The sequence below is a fragment of the Lepidochelys olivacea genome, assembly GCF_965140295.1.
Source record: "Lepidochelys olivacea isolate rLepOli2 genome assembly, chromosome: 12".
NCBI classification, from domain to species: Eukaryota; Metazoa; Chordata; order Testudines; family Cheloniidae; genus Lepidochelys; species Lepidochelys olivacea.
The window spans coordinates 36872943-36891136 of record NC_140422.1 but is presented as its reverse complement, the minus strand read 5'-3'; the positions used below and the strand labels follow the sequence as shown (position 1 = coordinate 36891136).

General features: G+C 52.4%; 1 protein-coding gene across 2 annotated transcripts in view; it reads left to right on the top strand.

Annotated features, from left to right (window-relative positions):
* Nucleotides 1–538: 538 nt before the first annotated feature.
* GSE1 (Gse1 coiled-coil protein) overlaps nucleotides 539–18194 on the top strand; it is a 356147-nt gene continuing 338491 nt past the window's right edge. For both annotated transcript variants that reach the window (XM_084644250.1, XM_084644249.1), the window contains exon 1: nucleotides 539–2982. In XM_084644250.1, the coding sequence (XP_084500376.1) occupies nucleotides 676–2982 (2307 nt within the window). In that variant the 5' untranslated portion in view covers nucleotides 539–675. The remainder of the gene's footprint in view (nucleotides 2983–18194) is intronic.

Genomic DNA, 18194 nt, shown 5'->3' with positions numbered 1-18194 from the left:
AGGAAGCCTCGCGCTGGAGAATCTCCGGGCGGGCCAGTGCTCAGAGGTGTGGGGTTTCGCCAGCTTCCTCCGCCTGCTGCAGGGAGATTCCTTCCAACTCCAATCAGGGGCCAAGGCTCTGGCAGGCGCACAGGGGGCTGCGCGCTCAGTGGGCGGCCCGGCAGACAGAGCCGGGTTCCCGGGTGGCTTTTCCTCCCTCCGGGGGCATGGCCGGGAGCGCGTGAGAGGGGAGAGCTGCAGCCCCGAGCCGTGGGGCGGGTGCCGGGCTGTGCCGGGGCAGCAGCAGCAGCAGCTGCCGGGGGTGGGAGCGAAGTGACCCACCGCGCAGCGGAGATGGCGCTGCCGAGTTCGCAGCCAAACTTTGCACGAGACACGCACGGACAAAGTTAGCTCCTAGCTCCCCGCTGCCAGGCGGCTCCAGCCCTTCCAGCGGCGCCTTCCAGGGCTCCGCTCCGCAGCGGTCCCCCGCCCCCCGCCCCCCACAGCCCCTGCCATGGGGCGCTGATCGCACCCAAACTTGGACCAACTTTTGCGCAGCTCGTCGGTCTCTCCGCCGCTGCCGGCGTGTGGGAGCCTGGCCCGTCCGCGAACGCGGCTGGGCAGCAGGATGAGAGCGCAGCCCCGGGGAGCAGGCAGCCGCCAGCCCAGCCGCCGCCGAGGCGCCCCGGGTGCAGAATGAGCGACTACCCCGCGCTGCAGAAGGAGGCGCCGATCTCCCGCAAGCAGCGGCTGATGGCCGCGATCGCCTCCGGCAGCTCCGGCGCCGAGCCCCCCTCGGCGCTTTGCTGCTTCATCTGCGGCGGGGCGATCGGGCGCGGCAAGGAGCTGAAGCTGCAGGTGAAGCAGCCCCGGGAGAACCAGCCTTTCTTCCCCTTCCTGCAGCACCAGGAGCCGGCGCCGGGGGCCCAGGCGGTGAGCCCGGAGGGCTGCGCCCTGGTGTGCGCCGTGTGCCGCTGCTTCCTGGGCGAGCAGTGGGACGCGTTCGAGCGCAGCCGGACCCCGCTGGAGAAACGCATGTACTGGCTCAAGCGCCCCTACCAGTGCGAGGCGGCGGGCGCCGGGCTCCGCAGGGGGCCCCAGGAGTGGAACCTCTCCTACGCCCTGGACCAGCAGCGCAGGCTCAGCCTGGGGGGCAGCGGCAGCAGCCAGCCCCCCGAGGAGGAGGAGGAGGAGGAGGAGGAGGACCCCGGGGCAAGCGGCGGAGACTCCGACTTGTCCTCCCTCTCGGACACCGACCGGCTCTCCGAGCCCGAGCTGCAGCTCCGCGCCCCCGGCCGGGACGAGAGCGCCAGGAGCCCCGGCTGCCGCCCGGCCCCGCAGCCGCTGAGCCAAGCCGCGGGGCTGCCGCCGCTGCGCCCGCCCGGCGCAGCCGAGCGGCCGGGGCCAGGCGCGCCCATGGGCAGCCGCCCCCGCGAGTGGCACGGCCAGCCGCCCCCAGCCCCGCGGGAGGCACCTGTGCCGCAGGGCAACGGGCTGGCCGGGGGCAGGCGGCGGCGGCGGCGGCGCCACTGGCCGGCCGATGCCCCGGGCAGCGTCCGGAGCAGCTGGAGCGGGGGCCAGGGCGCAGCAGCCCCGCCCGATGCCTTCAGGGCGGCGGCCTCCGGCCGGGCGCCTGAGCCTGCCCCGGGGGACGGCGACTTGATGGGCCAGCGGGTCCCGGCCTGTGGCTCGTCTGAGGAGAGCGAGATCAACATCACCAGCGACGAGGAGAGGCAGGGGGCCCGCCGAGCCCCCAGCCGGCCGGAGAACCCCCTCGCCCTGGCAGTGCCCAGGCCGCCCTGGGCAGCAGCGCCCCCGCCAGGCACCGTCTGCTACATCTGCGGCAGCCCCTTGTCCCCGGCGGGCCAGCACCAGATCCACGTGCAGAAACAGGAAAAGACCTCCAAGGCCCCCTTCTTCCCTTTCCTGTGGCTGCACAGCCCGCCCCTGGGGGCCCTGCCCATCAGCCCTGCGGGCAGCACCCTGGTCTGCTCCTGCTGCTTCGCCTCCCTCATGCAGCAGTGGCAGAGTTTCGAGGTGGCCAGCGTGCCGGTCCTGCAGAGGCTCTACGTGGTGCCGCTGGATGCCAGTGCAGTGGGCATGCCCCCCAAAGGGAGGAGGGCCCAGAGGGAGGAGGGCGCCCCTGCCCCGCTGCAGGAAGCCTGCTACCTCTGTGGGGAGGATTGTAGCAAGGAGGCCAGGCCGGTCTCTGCTAAGATCACCAATGGCAATGCAAAAAACACCATGCACTTCCCCTTCCTCAGCCACCTGCCTTGCCCTCCCAGCTCCAAGGGGCTGAACAAGCACGGGGAGGTGCAGAGCTGCAGGAAGTGCTATGGGGTGCTGCAGGACCTGTGGGCCATGTACCGGGCATGCCGCAACGAGGAGCTCATCACTTCGGTGCAGAGCTTCCTGGGGAGGTATCACCAGGTCTTCGCCGCCGGGGATCCCAGCAGCACGGCCACGCACCCCTCAGCCACGTCAGGCCTGGCCTCCGTGTGTTACATCTGCGGGGCTGAGCTGGGAGCCGGCAAAGAGTTCCAGCTCAACGTCAACCCGCCAGGGCGCTTTGGGGAGAAGGAGCCTTTCTTCCCCTTCCTCACCGTCTACCCCCCGGCCCCCAGGGCCAGGCCTGCAGACTCCACTGGGCTGGTGGCTACCTGTGTGCTTTGCTACCATGATCTCCTAGGCCAGTGGCTGCAGCACGAAAGCAGGAATTCCCACCATCCCAGCAGCGCCTGGTCCAGGCAGTACAAAGTGGAGACCTTCGTGTGCTTCTTCTGTCGGCAGGAGAAGAAGCGATGCCTTGGATTAAAAGCAGTGCAGGTTGCCCGGCTCCCTGTGTTTCTGTACACCCTCCGCATGGCCAACAGCTTACTGGTGGATGATGGGAAACAACTGACCATTGGAGCATGTGCAGAATGTGGGGCGGTGGTGATTGCTGGCAAAAGCCTGACACCTCCAGACTTTCTGGCTGTGACACCCCCAGCCAGTCTCGCAAAGGTAAGGTACAATGTTCACTCCTTTCTCCATTGATTTCCCTTGGGGAGGAAGGGAAGCTGGATGCTTTGGTTTCAGTGAAATTAGTTTTACAGTGGGGTCCTTGACCAAGGTTCTTCTGTTGTGTCTGATTCAGAAGGTAAACACTAAGCAGGGTGCTTTTTAACAAACCGGTTTGGGGTCACTGGCCTCCTAGCTAAAAAATGGAAGAGCTGTGGCCAGCCAAGAGCTGGCCTGTTAAGAAAGCAAGGGCCCAGTCTGCGGTGATGGGGTTGGCTTGGATTTGAGCCTGCCAAAGTGGGGAAATCCTGGTCTTGTACCCTTCTCAAAGGTGAATGTCACAGCTGCCACTCTCTGGCCGGTCAGAGAGACATCTGTCTCCCTTTGCTCCAGCCAGCAGAGCTTTAAAGGAACAGGCCTGCTCACAGCAGACAAGCCCCATGGGAAATTCCGCCAGCTAGCAGAGAGAGGAGCCTCAGACTCAGAGGAAAGTTATTCAGCTATCTTTGTTTTCCTAAGAATCCCAATCAAAACAGTGTCTCTTAAGAGGAACTCAAGTCCTTCCGACAGATGGGAAACTGATGTCCAGACTCTCTTTTTGAGGTGTGGGGAGGAGGGGAGGACAGGGCGACATTCCCAACCTGGTTTGCTTTCCCCCTCTGAGAATGAGCCTTTATTCTTTGCCCGTCAGCTGTGCAGGAGCAGGGGAAGCGGGTGGGATTATCCTTTATAAAGTGTGCCTGCCTTCATGCCGCTATGATTAGGGAAACCTATTTCATTTCCATCCCCCTTTTAGCAGGGCAGCAGCTCCTAATAGACTCCCGGTGGGTTCCATCAGATACAAGTGCTGGATTGAAAATAATAGTAATTTAAACCTTGATCATCCAGGGGTTGCTTTTTGAGCGGCCTGCACCCAGAACAGCAACATCTACTAAAATGTAGGCAGTCAGCATCTAGGTGAAAAAGGACAGGTTGCTTTGAAAACTGGCCAGTTGCCTGCCTGGAGGTTACGTTTCTGGAATGGGATCCTATTTGAGCGTTTGATAGTACTCATTAGAAAACAAATGCTGTGTGCATGCGCTCATGTTGTAGTTCAAAAGAGTCTCTGTTTGGCTTTGGTCGCCTTCATTGACTCCTCTGTAAAATGGGATAATTGAGTCCTTATAATTACTTCACAGGTGTGCTGTGAGGCTTAGCTAAATTACAGAAAGTGCTTTGAGATCCTCCGGTGGGAAGGTAGCGTAGGGGTGCTGTGTGGTGTTGCTGAAGGAGAACCCCAGAAAGTTCACTCATACAAGGGAAGGCCCATGCCTACGTTTCCTAAACTGTCCTCCTCACTCTTGATAGGAAGGGGAATTTCATTAATGCCTTTGCTCAACAGTTGTCAAAAGGGAAAGATTTTGGGGTGGCCCGACTAGGGATGCCTGACTTTAAAGGGACCTGGTTTCAGAGGGTGGGTGCTCAGCACTATCTGAAAATCAAGACCCTTTTAACTGTCTCAGGTTGATGCCCCAAAAATGAAGACATCCAAAAGGACTAGTCAGTTTTGAAAATCTTCAGATTTTGTTCATCGCCGGCATTTGTTCTCGAAGCATTGACGTTTTCTTTAGAAATGCACCACAATCTTTCTGACTCGGGACTCCTTTTTTCTTCCCTCCGGTGGCTGGTTGAAGTACAGTTTTCAGATGGGCTCGTTTGCAGTGTGGGCGCTGTGTTCAAAGTGGAGTCTCACTGGCTTCGAAGTAAAGGGATGCTGCTCCTTCAGCTGTCAAGCTGCCAAATTCACAAGTCTTTCCCTTCGGGCTTGCTGGGCGGCAGCTGAACGAGTCAGAGGTTCAGAGCACAGGGCCTGCTTTGAGAATTCCAAGACGGAGATGTGAGTTTGATTGGCACCAGAGACAGGAATCCTCCGAAAGTCACTCTTTTCAGTATTCCCCTGGCTCCCTTCCTACATCAGTGCAAGCCAGAGTGACCTGATCTCAATGTAGGTCATTCATCCATGCAGATTATTTCTTTGTGAGATACATGCCGATTGGCAGAGCATGGCTAGAATCCACCCTTGTTAATCACTTTGTGAGTTATGATCATGTATGACACACTGTGTGTGTGATGGTGGGGACCGGGAAACATGAGACTCCTGGATCAAATGGTACTAACTCAATGCAGGTGATAACTCAGGATTTCACTGTTGAAATTGAGATTACGCTGTACATAAAAGGTCCAAATCCATGTCCTCTTGAATCTAATAGCAAACCTCTCATTGATTTTCCTGAAACCCAGAGCTGGCTCCCAAAGCAGGTAACTCAACTGAGAATATTCCTGTCTCCAGAGAAAACCTGGATTTGTGCTGGAAATGGCCCACCTGATGATCACTTTAGATAAGCTATTACCAGCAGGACAGTGGGGTGGGAGGAGGTATTGGTTCATATTCTCTGTGTATATATAAAGCCTGCTGCAGTTTCCATGGTATGCATCTGAGGAAGTGAGCTGTAGCTCACGAAAGCTCATGCTCAAATAAATTGGTTAGTCTCTAAGGTGCCACAAGTACTCCTTTTCTTTTTGTCTCCAGAGAGTTCATTCACAAACTCCCCCCGAGTCCCAGGCCTGCGGCTATAAATGTATTAGGAGACACTCATGTGGCTGCCAGAACGCATCAGAGCATAAAGAGATATAGATAAGTGTAGAGCCTTCCTTTCTATATCCCATTTTTGGTTGATCTGAGAGTTAAAGCCCCTCCGTTAAAGACGTAGCTGCAAGCTCAAAGGCCTGTTCTTACAACCCTTGGTCTCTCAAGTGCCCGGTAGTCACGTGAGCCATCCCGCTGACTTGAACAGAATTACTTACAGGTGAGCTTGGGTTGCATGATTGGGCTGTATAGCATGAAGCACAGCAACCAAAACCCCTCGTCATCCCTCACTTTGAAGGAGATGTTTCTTCCACAGCTGGGTGCATTTCCCCTTCACATGCTGTCTGCGGATATTTCCCTCCACTGGGCTTTTTTTCTTGCGCTGGATAATATCACGGGTCCAAGGGTACTTTACATTAGTGCCATTGGGACTGGGAACAGGTGCTGCTGGGGTGTTTTACTGACTTATGAACTATTCCAGAGCGCTTCTGTCATCACTCGAATGTCAGCGTTAGACACTCACATCTGTTTCCTGAGTTTCCTGCAGCGTCTGTTATCTGCAACCCAAAAGCTACATATTTCTTAAGCCTTTTAATGGCTCCCTGCCACCAGAGCACTAACCCGACGCTCAGGTGATATGCTGTGCTCATCATCTTATTAATCAAAGAAAACTCTCAGCACTCTGTGAAAGCCAGCAATAGGACCGCAGGACAAAACATAAAGCCCCTGTGATTTCACCTCCCTCCCTCCCTCTCCTGGAATTCCACCGTTTCAGCTGAACCGTGCGGCAGGCTTGTTTTGGCAAAGGGGAAAGCATCTGCTCAGAGAACGGCCCTGAAAAAGTGTCCACTTTGGCTCTCTTGTCTGAAGCACTGTCTCAAATCTGAATGGTTTGGAGAATCTTTTGTGCGAGGAAGTGAAAGAAAGATGTGTGTGTTGCGGAGATGGGATTAGCCCAGAAGGCCTGTGCGAGGAGGGTGTTCTAGGTTGAGAGCAGATGCTATTGAATTCCTCTCTCTTGTTACATGGCTCGCTAATGAGCAATGTAACTAGCTGTTATGCTGGGCACCGTGGGGCAGCCCCCAACACAGATGCTTTGAATAGATTTGCTTATGCGGGGGATTGCAATTTCAGCCCCATTTGATTGTGAATACTCTTTGCTTTTCCTTCATTGCGGTTTGGGATGGCAACTCTCTACCAGTCCCTGTTGCCTTTTGACTTTCCCCGGGTTTGTAGTAGCCTTCAGTAAGGCTGGGTTTCAGAAAGTGTCAGGTTTATTTAAAACAGGACTCAATAAATTTGGCTAATTTAGCTAATGGGAGAAATCTTTTCTCCCTCTCAGCTGCCGCTGACACGTTCAAGGGTTCTTGTGGCTATTAGCTCTGTAAGAGCTCTTTACCCTTCACCACAAAGCCCTCGGCGCCTCTGTTTTTACTAACTTCCCTCCTTTAAAACCAGACAGACCAAAGCACTTGAATATACAGTGGGGAAAAGCCCCCACAAAAAAGGGGTTGGACAATATGTCCCATAAGGTATTTCCCACGATTCCCTGTAGTTCTGCCTTTTGTGCGCTATTTATTTTTTCCACATCCAGTAAACACAAACCCATTAGCGTGCATAGATTTGGGGGGCGGGGGGGGGGGTTCAACACTGAGTGGGGGAGCACAGTTGTTAGGGAGGGGTTTGTTAGACCCAAAACTACTCAAGCTTCAGAGTTAGGGCTTATTCCCAAAGTGAGTTTCCTGCATAAATTCACCCACTGGTTTACTGAACAAAATCCAGCAAGATACTGAAAGCACCAGCTCCTTCTCCTGCAGCAGCCTGAGACGGAAGGTGTCATGCCTCAGATGTATCCTACAGCCCTAGGTGACAGAAGGAGGGAACCAAGTCTTGTTGGGAAACTGACCTTTTATACTTTCTCACCAGGCTAGGTGGGCTCAGGTGTGTTCTGGGTGGGACGTTGCCTTTAGCTCCACCTCTGACATGCCCCTATATAGAAAAGAGAGGGCAGGGCAAATTCTCTTCAGAGTTCCTGGGTGCGCTCTATCCTGCATGAGCAATGGGACCTGCTCTTTGTCTGAGGTGAGCAAGGAGCCTTTGTGTTGTTATCCTCTGGTCAAATCGCTCCTCTATCCTTGCTGTGTGTGCTGCTGGTGTGGATTAGAGAACAAAAGGTTACTGTAGCTGGCTGTTGTGCTGAGCTGCCTGTCTCCTGCCCTTCCTGGGGCAGCTATTGCCACTTGAGCCGGCAATGATGAATGGCTCCTGAATTGGAGATGGTGGCTGTGGAAGCAGCCTCCACACTGTGCACTTCTGTCAAGAGGGGTGGTGAACTAGCTCGTAATGAATGAGGCCAGGCTAGCAATATAGAAGAAAAATCTCCTCTTGCCTTAAGAATTGTGTGCTGAGAACGACCGGTTCTAATCTGCCAACTTTTCCTGCTGGAATTCTGCAAATGGTACTATGGTTCCTAATGCAACAGGTGCAGAAATTCAGCAGGAGTACACTTGCCATGCATTAAACTCCTCGTAGCCACAGTGAATCATGATGCAAAACTGCCATTTTAAAAGACACCGCCAGATATCTCTCTAGCAGATTGTCTGTCTTGTGGTACCTTCTTAGAGGCCTTCAATACCGAAATGACTCTGGCATGTCCTCTGCGGCTGTTTGTTTGACAGCTGCTCTTCAGTCATCAACCTTGGTACAAGTAACGCCTTGTCTTTCTGTGTGCAGCAGCATCACTGACTGTTGAAAGACAACTCCAGGGAGTTGTCTTATGTTTGTGTCCCTGCCTCTGCAGGGGTGGAGAAAGCTGTGTTATTTCTGTGGGATCCACAACTGAGAGCAGTGGTTGGGTTTTTGTTTGTTTTTTCTTTTCTGGTTTATTGCTAAGAGAGTTGTGAATTTAAAATGAGCCTCTCCAAGCCCTAGGGTGTTTAGCCCCTACAGTCAGAGAGTTTAGCCAGGCTTACAATGCCACAAACGAGCCTGCTCTCAGTAACCTGAGTGTGGCCTCTTGCTCATTTCCCAACCCTCTGTCTGCCCACTACTTGTCTGTGGCTTGCATTGCAATTTACTGACTACCCTGCTGTGCTATTTGCCTTGGTCCTCTGCTTCCAGACTATTGGGTGGCTCATCTCCCCTCTGCCGAAAGCTTTGCAAATAAATGAATACTGGGGCGGGGGGAGGTTGTGTGTTCATGTGCAAGTTGGGTCCAATTTTGGGCCTAAGCCACTTGACCCCGTCCCTTTAAGTTCAGTCTTCTGGAGCAGGAAGGGCGGCAGGCCAACATTTCAGCAGGGATGTTGTAACTCTCCTTAGCTGGCTGTGACCTTGTTAATCAAGGGCACTCCCCAAGCATCCCTGCATTCCTTTGCTGATGCTGTTGGGCTGTTTGCAGAATTGCCTGGTCCCTCCTTTGCAAGGCCATTGTCTGGCATTAGTGTAAAGGCTCTGCTGGCGTGATATACGGCAGCTCACAAGCTTAAGGGTCTGCAGGAAGAAGCATCACGGTACAGTACGGATGGGAGGCCTGCAGGTCAGGGAGGGTAACAGGCCACTGAAAAGGAGCATCTGGAGAGACTGGCGCTGTTCACTTCAGCAGGAAGTGCTCCAGAGCAGCAACGGCTTTGCTATTGTCTAGCTGCCGCCTGGAGGAAGGCTTGTTTAGGCAATAGTGTTAAGCGCAGTACAGCCGTCTCTTGAATGGCAGTCCCATATCTGGGCATACAGTCTCTGCATGCAATATACAAAATGTAGAGGACTCTGAACAGTGCTGTATTACAAGGGCACAAAGGGCCCGCTTTGGCTGGATTGTGTGTGTAAATATAGGTGCCTTGGCGCACCAAACTTGCATACATGTGACTGTCATACGTGCGACATGTTAGATTCAGGCCTGTCCATTTGCACACGCAGTTACCACGTGTGCAGGCATGAATGATTTTCAGGCACGCTGTTTGGAAAATTGGGCCCAACTACTCTGAGGATTGTAGATACACAACAGGGAGTGAGAGGGGTAATTTGAGCCCGAGCCCATCTGGTCTCCGTGAATTGCATCCTATTCTAGAATCTAAATTATCGACTGTATCTGTCTAACAAAGGTTCTAATCTCCACAGGATGTAAGTCTAGAGTGAAAGAAGGATTAAAAACTAGCATTTTAGGGGATTCCTTCACTTCCCTTTCACTCTCCCCATTACCTCACACTGGGCTGTCTCTGCTCTCAGAGGCTGTGCTTAGAGGAGACGGTACATGTTGAGGCCGTGCTGGTTCTGTAAGTGTTGAGCAGCACGTTGGGGTTATAAACAAGACCAGAGAAGAGTAACGGGTAGCTCTGTTCCTTTGTACTACAAGGTTATGAACGTCTTGTTCCTCACAACCGCATGAGACAATCGTGCATGTAACTTGACTTTTCTAAAAAACTGACTGCACAGAGTTTAGTATTTATATATACTGCATGCATCAAAAGCAAATACTTAAAGGTACAGAAGGAGCCTGATTTTTTTGACTAGAAAGAGCAGATATCTTGTGTGGCAGAGGCTTTGACTCAGGTGTGCTCTCCAAATCCAGTGATGGTTTTTTTTTTTTTCTTGTTTGTTTTTTTTAAAACGCTCTGTGCTGATGATCAACTCAGGTACCTTGTCTGTGTGGGTAGATCGGGCTGCCTGCTTTTTATGGAGCTACATTAAGCAGCTCTTAACTGCTCTTAATAGCTTATGGAGGAGCTGTTGTCTAGCCCTCGGTTTGCAGCTTGCTATATTGGCTGTGCAGTGTTCTGTGACTCTGGGAATGACGCGCTGACTTGATACACTGCAACTATGTCCACATATAGCAAGGCGCATCTCGCTAAAGAGAAACCAACTGGGTTTGGGATTGGATCATCAGCTCTGCTTTCAATCCAGATAACCGTTCCTGTGCCTGACTCTGGCATTCGGTTGGGGAAGCTGCTGAATCAGTGATGGGGAAAGGAAAAGAATTATTTAGTGAGTTTTGGCCTTGATCATTTGGCAGGGGAGTCAGTTACCCTACATCTCCTAGCCCATCAAAGCAGGTCTGCTCCTTTTACTGGCATGTACCTGCACCTGTCATACACATTATATACTGCAGCTTTGTAAAACTGTCACAGAAACTTAACAGCCTAAACATGGTCTCCTTGCCTTCCCTCTGTCCTCCGGGATGAGAATGACAAAATGAACAGCTTACTCGCCCAGGATGGGTGGGCTGAGAGACGGTGCGACTACGGCGTGGATTGACTTTCTGAGCCTATTTTTATTTTTTAAAAGAGGCCTCTAAAATGGCACACGTAGGTCTTTAGAGCTAAGTGGTTGAGACAGGGCAGGTGTGTGCTCTCGCACATTCTGCCCTTGCACACTCAGGCCAGGTAGAGGCTTATCTACCTGGTTTGTCTCTCCCTGCAGTTTGCTCAGACCCATCCAGGTTTTTGCTCCTGACAACGTTTCAGTGTGGAACAAGTGCATTTAAAATTCTTCTCGTCGAAGCAAGGTGTTCTTGTCGCCAAGGGCTGGGGCTGAAAAACGTGGGTTCTGCTTCCAGCTGTGTGACCTTGGGCAAGTCGGTTAATATCAGTGCCTCAGTTTCCCATCTGTAAAATGAGGATGACAGTATTTCCTGTCTGTCTTGTTTTAGATTGTAAAGTCTTCAGGGCAGGGACTGTGTGTGTTTGTTTGTTTGTTTGTTTGTGAAAAGAATACCACAAAAATATTTATTCAAAACAAACTTAATATATTCCGGTCAATGTCTTCTGCAATGTGTACGTACAGCACCTAATATGGTAGGGCCTCAATCTCCGTTACAGCCTAAGTGCTATTATAATACAAAAAGACAAGTCACATGCATGTATATGCACGGTAAATACAGACCCACTGAGAGGGTCTGCAAATGTTCAAAACTCTCTCTTGCTGGCAGCGTCTGCCAGCAACTTGCATATAGAGTCCCGTTGCATGGCAAGCAAAGTTGTCTTTCATAATGTTCAGACATTTCCCATTAGTTTGCTAAATTTGCATCCTGGTGGCCTCCTCTTCCTTTGGGAAGCTCTCATTTGCAGTGCTTATTCCAGTGTTTCTTGTCCCTGAACCCTCAGAATCGTTCCCAGAGTATCCACTCAGAAGACCTCCACACGCTAAACTGCATGGAACTCCATTACCCAAGGAGGATGAAAGGCTGAGAGATCTCAGCTAGGATTTGAACCTGTTGGTTCAGTTAATCTGGGTATTTTGAATCTGATTTGTGGCCCATTGCCTTGGTCTGAAAGTATATTCCTGCGTCACTGTAGCATTTTACAAAGAAAACAGAGTTCTGGTTGAGTGGGGGTTCTGAATTTGCAGCTGTGTAAATCAGGAGCCACTCTATTGGAGTCAAGGGTGCTGAACTGGTATAAATGAGATCATAATCAGACCCTCTTTGTACTGGATTATTAGGGTTTGAATCACGGAAAAAGAAGAAAAATCTGTCTCTAGAGAACTGGGCACTTACACAAGTTTTCAAGCATCCCTTTTAAAGTGTGTATTTATAAATGAATCAAGTCCCTACTTGCGTTAATGACTCTGACCCCGAACGTTAAACACCAATGGACTTCTTTGGGCGAGCGCTGTGCTTTGGACACTTAGTGGTTCTTTCCTACTAGCAGAATGGGGATGCGTTTGGGGTCACAACGCTGCCGGAAAGGTGTCAGTTCTTTCCCCCTACAGTCTTCTAAACAAACCTTTTTCACTGGCACCGTCAAAACTGTTTTCTTAACACTTCTGGTCATATTAGAGTTTGCCGCCTTTCCCTTAATAAAAAACCACACACAAGAATCTGATACTTCTGACTACAGTGTAGCTGATCTCCTTCAACCAACCAAAAATAACAGTGGCTTTTCTGAAACCAATCCAATGTACTAACTAGCGAGCCCACGGGCTAAAATTGAGTGTATTGCTGGGAGAGACTATGGCAATCTCTTGCTTGGTGCGTGAGTTTGGAAGCATCTCCTATGAGGATAGGAAAACTGGACTGGGCATGGCTGGTTCCATTTAATGGGACATTGTCTTGTCGGGTGTTGGAGGTTAGGATCCTAAACTTAGATTGTAAAAAAAACAAACAAACCAAAAAAACCCCCAGCCTTACTAATTAATGGAAATGTCTTTAGTCAATTAAACATTAGTGACGGCAGCTCTTGGCTCACTTCTGTACTGTTTGCAACCCAAACAGTGCAGCATCTACTAGAAATGGATTGTAAACAATAAATGGGGTTGTCTATATTTGCATTGTTGGAATTGGCCGAAATGGGGAAATGAAACGAGGCATGGTGAAAAGTAAGTTTGGTTTGGTTTTATTTTTAATTTCCAGTTTCAATAATCTCGGGTGATGCTACTGGTGAAACTAAGGAAAGTGTTTTTTATAATGAGCTTGATTCTGCTCTCTGTGATTCTGCAACAGTGTAAATTGAGATGAATTCAACTGAAATCAATGGGGTAACATTAGAGTGCAAGTGAGACCAGAATCAGACCCATGGTTTTTAAGCTAATAAGGGCTTGCTTGTGAGATTTCCATATATAAGAAGTGACTTTGTTGATAGAGCTTCCCTTTCACGATCAGGTATTCAGCGGTTCTGGGAGACGAACCCTGCAGCCACAAAAAATGAACTTGTTTGGCATTTAGCTGCAATCTCGAGTCAGACTCGGAGGTGGCAATATAATCGTATTATGACTTCATGTCTCGGGGCACAGCCTCCTGTTGGCTCATGTTGCAAGAGGGCAAACAAAGAAACAACACTAGGAAAATGTGCCTCTTGCTTTTTCCTGCAGATGAGGTCATGGAGCGTTTGTCTGTGGGCATCCAGTGTTTGGTATGTACATATCTGAACTGTAAACTTACACCCTTCTGGACTGTCCCATCCCTCCAGCTCTCTGAGCTTAGAACTCTTTCTCATCAGTTGTCTCAGTGTTACCTGCTGACCAGCCAGCTGGTGTTGGTGTTGTGCAGAGTAAGCAGGGGGCCAGGGACAAATCAGGGCTAAGTGTCCTGACCTCAGACAGTGCATAGGCTAAGTCTTCTGTCCTTAGCTTCTTCTAGGAAACCCTGCCCCCACCGCCCCTCCCCCTGCAAAAAAGACGCTTAGCTCTTACACTTGTTTGTTCTCACTGGCTGTCTTGCTGCCGAGGCTAGTTGCTTTAACAGCTGTTAAAATATCAGGGGTCCTCATTGCTTGCAGCCCTGATCCCCTCCAGGCCGGGTGCTGACTCAGTAACTTGCCAGCTGGCTCGATCTCACCCCTCCAGCAGGGGCAGAGCGAGGAGACCCACAGCTTGCAATCCCTCATTCTTCTCTGGCAGCTTGGGGTTCCTGCCAAAGATGAACCTGGCTCTAGCTGTGCCGACTAGGAGAATCTGCATTTGTCATTGCTTCGTTGAAAATGACAAAATTATATGCATCAGTTCTCGCATAGAGCATTGCCTCTTCACGGTGCCTGGCTGTCTTTCCCCCCCTCTTTCTCTCTCCTGTCCTGCGTCTAAGCTCAAACTTGGTCTCATCGCCACTCTCTTGCACCCATGTAGCTGCACCAGGACAAACTCTTGGTGTGGATGGGCTGTGCCGGTGTGGAAATGACTTCTGCCAGTGTGACTTACCCTGTCTCTGTAGCACTTCTGTGGGTTTTGTTTAGCTAGGCAGGGTGCAAAGAACCCCAGTGCAGCCCTTCTCTCTAACTGGGAATGTTCCAGCAGCACGCTTGTACTTTCCTTGATACTCATTAATACGTACAGCCGTTAATAATCTGCCTAGATCCTGTCTGAAGGCAGGTTCAATGCCCCTGTTTCTGTCCCTGTTTGGGAGCAGAGTGAAAGGCTCGATTTGCCATTGCCCTGTGCTAGGGGTGCTCACACCAGTGCAACCCCTACCAAGCTGGAGTGGTAGCATCCTCCACCCATGGACATTGCTGTCCAAGTTGCTGGGCAACAGCTGTAGGTCTGAGTTTGGAGGAAAGTGGAAAGGCTCCAACTATGGGAAAAGTGCAGAAACTTTTGAAGTGGATTTGTGTGTTCCCTTCATAGCCAGGGAAGTCCCCAAAAGCATCCCCTTGGGGCCATTGCATGTAAGAAGATGCTCCTGTGCTCTCCAGAGGGGAGAAACCCACTTAAAGCCAAGGCACCAAGTTGCTGCCGTGTGCACACACCAGGGCAACAGAAGGAGGTAGCTTCCCCCTCCCACACCTTGGGGTCAGTGCCTGCTGGCTGGGCCGGGATGCAGGGGCAGTCGGGCACCGTGGCTTGCTCTCAAAGAGCTGGCCAGCATCTGCGGATGCCGTGGAGCCGTGTGGCACTGGATGTACAACTCTCCCCTGGCACCTGCCTTATGCCCAGCTATTTCCCAGCATTCTGGTCCCCTTGCCCAGAATGCAGCGATGGGCGTGGGTGTTTGGGTCTGAAGAAAGCAAGAGCATCTGCCCTCCGGCGGTGCTGGCAGCCTATCTCTTCCACTGGACGGTGGCATGGATTTGAAAGCCTGGCACTCTAGTCGGGTGAGTCACACCCCCTTCATCTGGGCCACGTCCCCGCTCAGGCAGCGATGACCCTTCCTAATTCCAAACCGGAGCGAAAGTGCCGTCATCATCATGGGGACTTGAGCCGGGGTTTATTATGGCACAGAAAGCAGGATCCTTCCCTGGAGCAAGGGTGGTTGTCTCCCATGGGCACTGCATGATTGTGAGGGTTACTGCAGTGTGTGTGTGAAGGGCTAATGAATGACCCCCTGTATCCCAGAAGGGCTGACTCAGCCCTCCCTTCTCCTGCAGCAGATCAACTGTCCCACGCAACTTTCTGTCTGTCCCTGGGCCTTACACTGAAGTCCTCTGGCACCTCTCACAAGAGCATGGATGGTTGCCCTGGTGGCTGGCCAGATTTCACATCCTGGCCCCTGCTGTGCAGTTCGGCTGCAGCTCTTCCATCCCAGAGGTGGCTGCATTTCAGCCGCGCTGTGGGAGGGAGGGGGGGACAGTCTGGGATCCTTTGGAGGAAAGGGCTGTATTGAAGTGTAACACCTAAGGCCTGGGGAGGGAAGGGGGTGTACAAATGTAGGGTTGTGCTCTCCCCTACAGTGGTGGTAGGGGGACTCCGTACTGGATGCCTCTTCAGTGCGGAGTCTAATTCGGGATCGATAAAAGAGAAGGAAACCATCCCATCTGCTGTGGAGAAGGCTGCAGCATGTTCTGTGGGTGCAGGAGGGGAGGTGTCTGGTGAAGGAAGCAAACGAAACCCCCAACAGTCTGGGTCAGACAGCAGGGCCCTGCAGCCCCCTGCTAGCCAGCTGCCTTCCCATCAGATGGGTCCTGTGTGACTCAGTGTTTGGGGCGGGGAGAAGACAGATCCCCCATTCACATCACGGAAGGAAAGGACTGACCTTCCCTCTGTGATGTCATTGTCGAGCCAGGCTGCATGCACACTTCGGGCTCCTGCCTGGGGACAGGGCCTCTTTTCTGAGCCGAGCAGCAGCCCCACAAAAGCTACATTATATCTTTAGTGGCAGGCTCCCAGCGGTGGGCCGGGTTTTCCTTTTCTGTTAACAGCTGGAGACGGGAGATGTTCCAAACATTGAATCCTCCCAGCCCGAAAAAGCCATGACAGCTCCATAATCTCACCCCATCCCTCAGAGCTGATGGGATGCGCCAGGACTCCTGGGATGCTGAGCCTCACCCATCTGGCACCAGGCAGAATCTGAGTCAGTAGCTGCTTGTGGGGAAGAGAGAGAAGCCAGCTCACTTGTGTGACGAAGTATTGGTTGCAGAGGGGCTTTTATGTTTCTTACCCAGCTGCAGTAGAAAATAAGGATGCAGGTCCAGGGTCTCCTTATAATTCTTGGGACCCATCATTTGCCTCAATGCAAAATGCTCTTGTTGCGATCCGAGTGTAAAAGCTCAGCTGCTCATACTGCAGGCAATGGTGAGCTGGACGCCTGGGTTCCACTCTCCACTTACTGTTTGCACCTCTCTTGTGTGTTTCCTACCTCTTGTTCTCCGTTTTTCCCCCTAAGTTGATCCTGTCTCAAGTGTGTAATGCTGGATTGGATGCTGCCTGGTGTGACAGACATTTGGGGTGGCTCAGTTAATTTCCCAGGGGGCCATCGCTCAGACAGACACAGGGCTGGCACTAGTTGTCCCGCACGTTGTCGCTTTCAGCCAGGAACTCTGGACTTAACAGGCCACAGAATGAATTCCCTCCCACCCCGAAGATGGGGGGGCTCTGGGGGGGTGGGAAGAGTCCCATCAGCTCAGGGCTGAAGCGGCATGTGGGAAGCTCATGCTACCGCTGCTCAGCCTGTCCCTCTCCTGTGGCCGTGGGGTTGGCACACTGGACCAGCACAAAGTACACCTGCGTGTAAACACACCTGCTGTCAGCGAGGCCTTCGGTCGGGCAGGCCTGGGTAGTTTAGTTTTCCCTAGAAGCTGTAGCGTAAGGTAGAGCTTTGCTCTGAGAACTAACGTTGATTGAGGATCCGCCTTGAGGGAGCACCGGGGTGCGGAGACTCCTGAGCCTTTGGGCTTTTGGTTCCTTCGGCTCCGGCTTTCCCTCCGCCCCTGTGGCGGCCGCCTGCCGAACAGCTGTGTCACATGCAGGGCTCCTGGGCTCCCCTTGACCTCAGAAATACCCTGTGTGCTGAGTGGAGCCGCTAGATAAACAACTCGGTGCAGCCCGTGTGGCCTCAGCCTGGTTTTGCTAAACCATCAGTGGCAGAGGGGGAGGAAAATTCTCTTCCTCCCTCATTGGGATTAGCCAGGCTGAGTTGCGCCAAGCGGGGATGTGGGGAGCTAACGGCCTGGGCTGAGACACACTCGACAGACAGTTCAAACTGTGCCTGTTTCAGCCTGGCACGAACGATTCCTTGGTCTGGTTTTTCTTGCTCATGTTGGTGCTGCAGGGTTTAACAGCCCTCTGGCGAGCGAAGTCATCTGTTTATCTGTGGCTGGGGCAGCAGGAGACAAGCGTCGTCCCCAAACCTGGTCACCCAGGTCCAGGGGCTGATTGTACAGGTGGCTTTGTGTATGCTGCATCTGCCAGGCCTGAGACTCGCCCCTCCTTTCACATAGCCCACAGAGTGGCCATTACACGTCTGCCGCTACTGGCTGCACCTGGATTGCAGCCTCTGTCCTCAAGGGATGCCCGGGTGACAGGCATCGCATCCTGTCGGCAGTTACCTTGGCCACCAGTCCCTGCACTGAACTCTTACGTGCAAAGCTGTTGCTCTTTGAATCTCCCCAGTTGTCACCTTGCAGCTGGTTTGGAAATCCATAGTACTGCCTCCAGGAGGACCCCTGGGGTAAGAAAGGGCTGAGAACTACTCGAGCTGGGCAAGAACGCAAGAGCATTTGGCCACTGCTGCTGTATTCTGGTCACATTTAGTATGGCACATTCAGATTACCTCCCTAGGGGCAGGTGTGTGAGATGAACTTTCATTTCATGCCCTAAAGTTTATTTAGGGGATAATCAACCTCTCTCCTCTACCAGGAGCTAGATCAGCTGTTGAGGTGCTGAGGGTCTCGGCTATTCGATCTCTGGTCGAGGAAGGACCGTGTCCACGTCCTTGCTGTGTGTTCTGTGG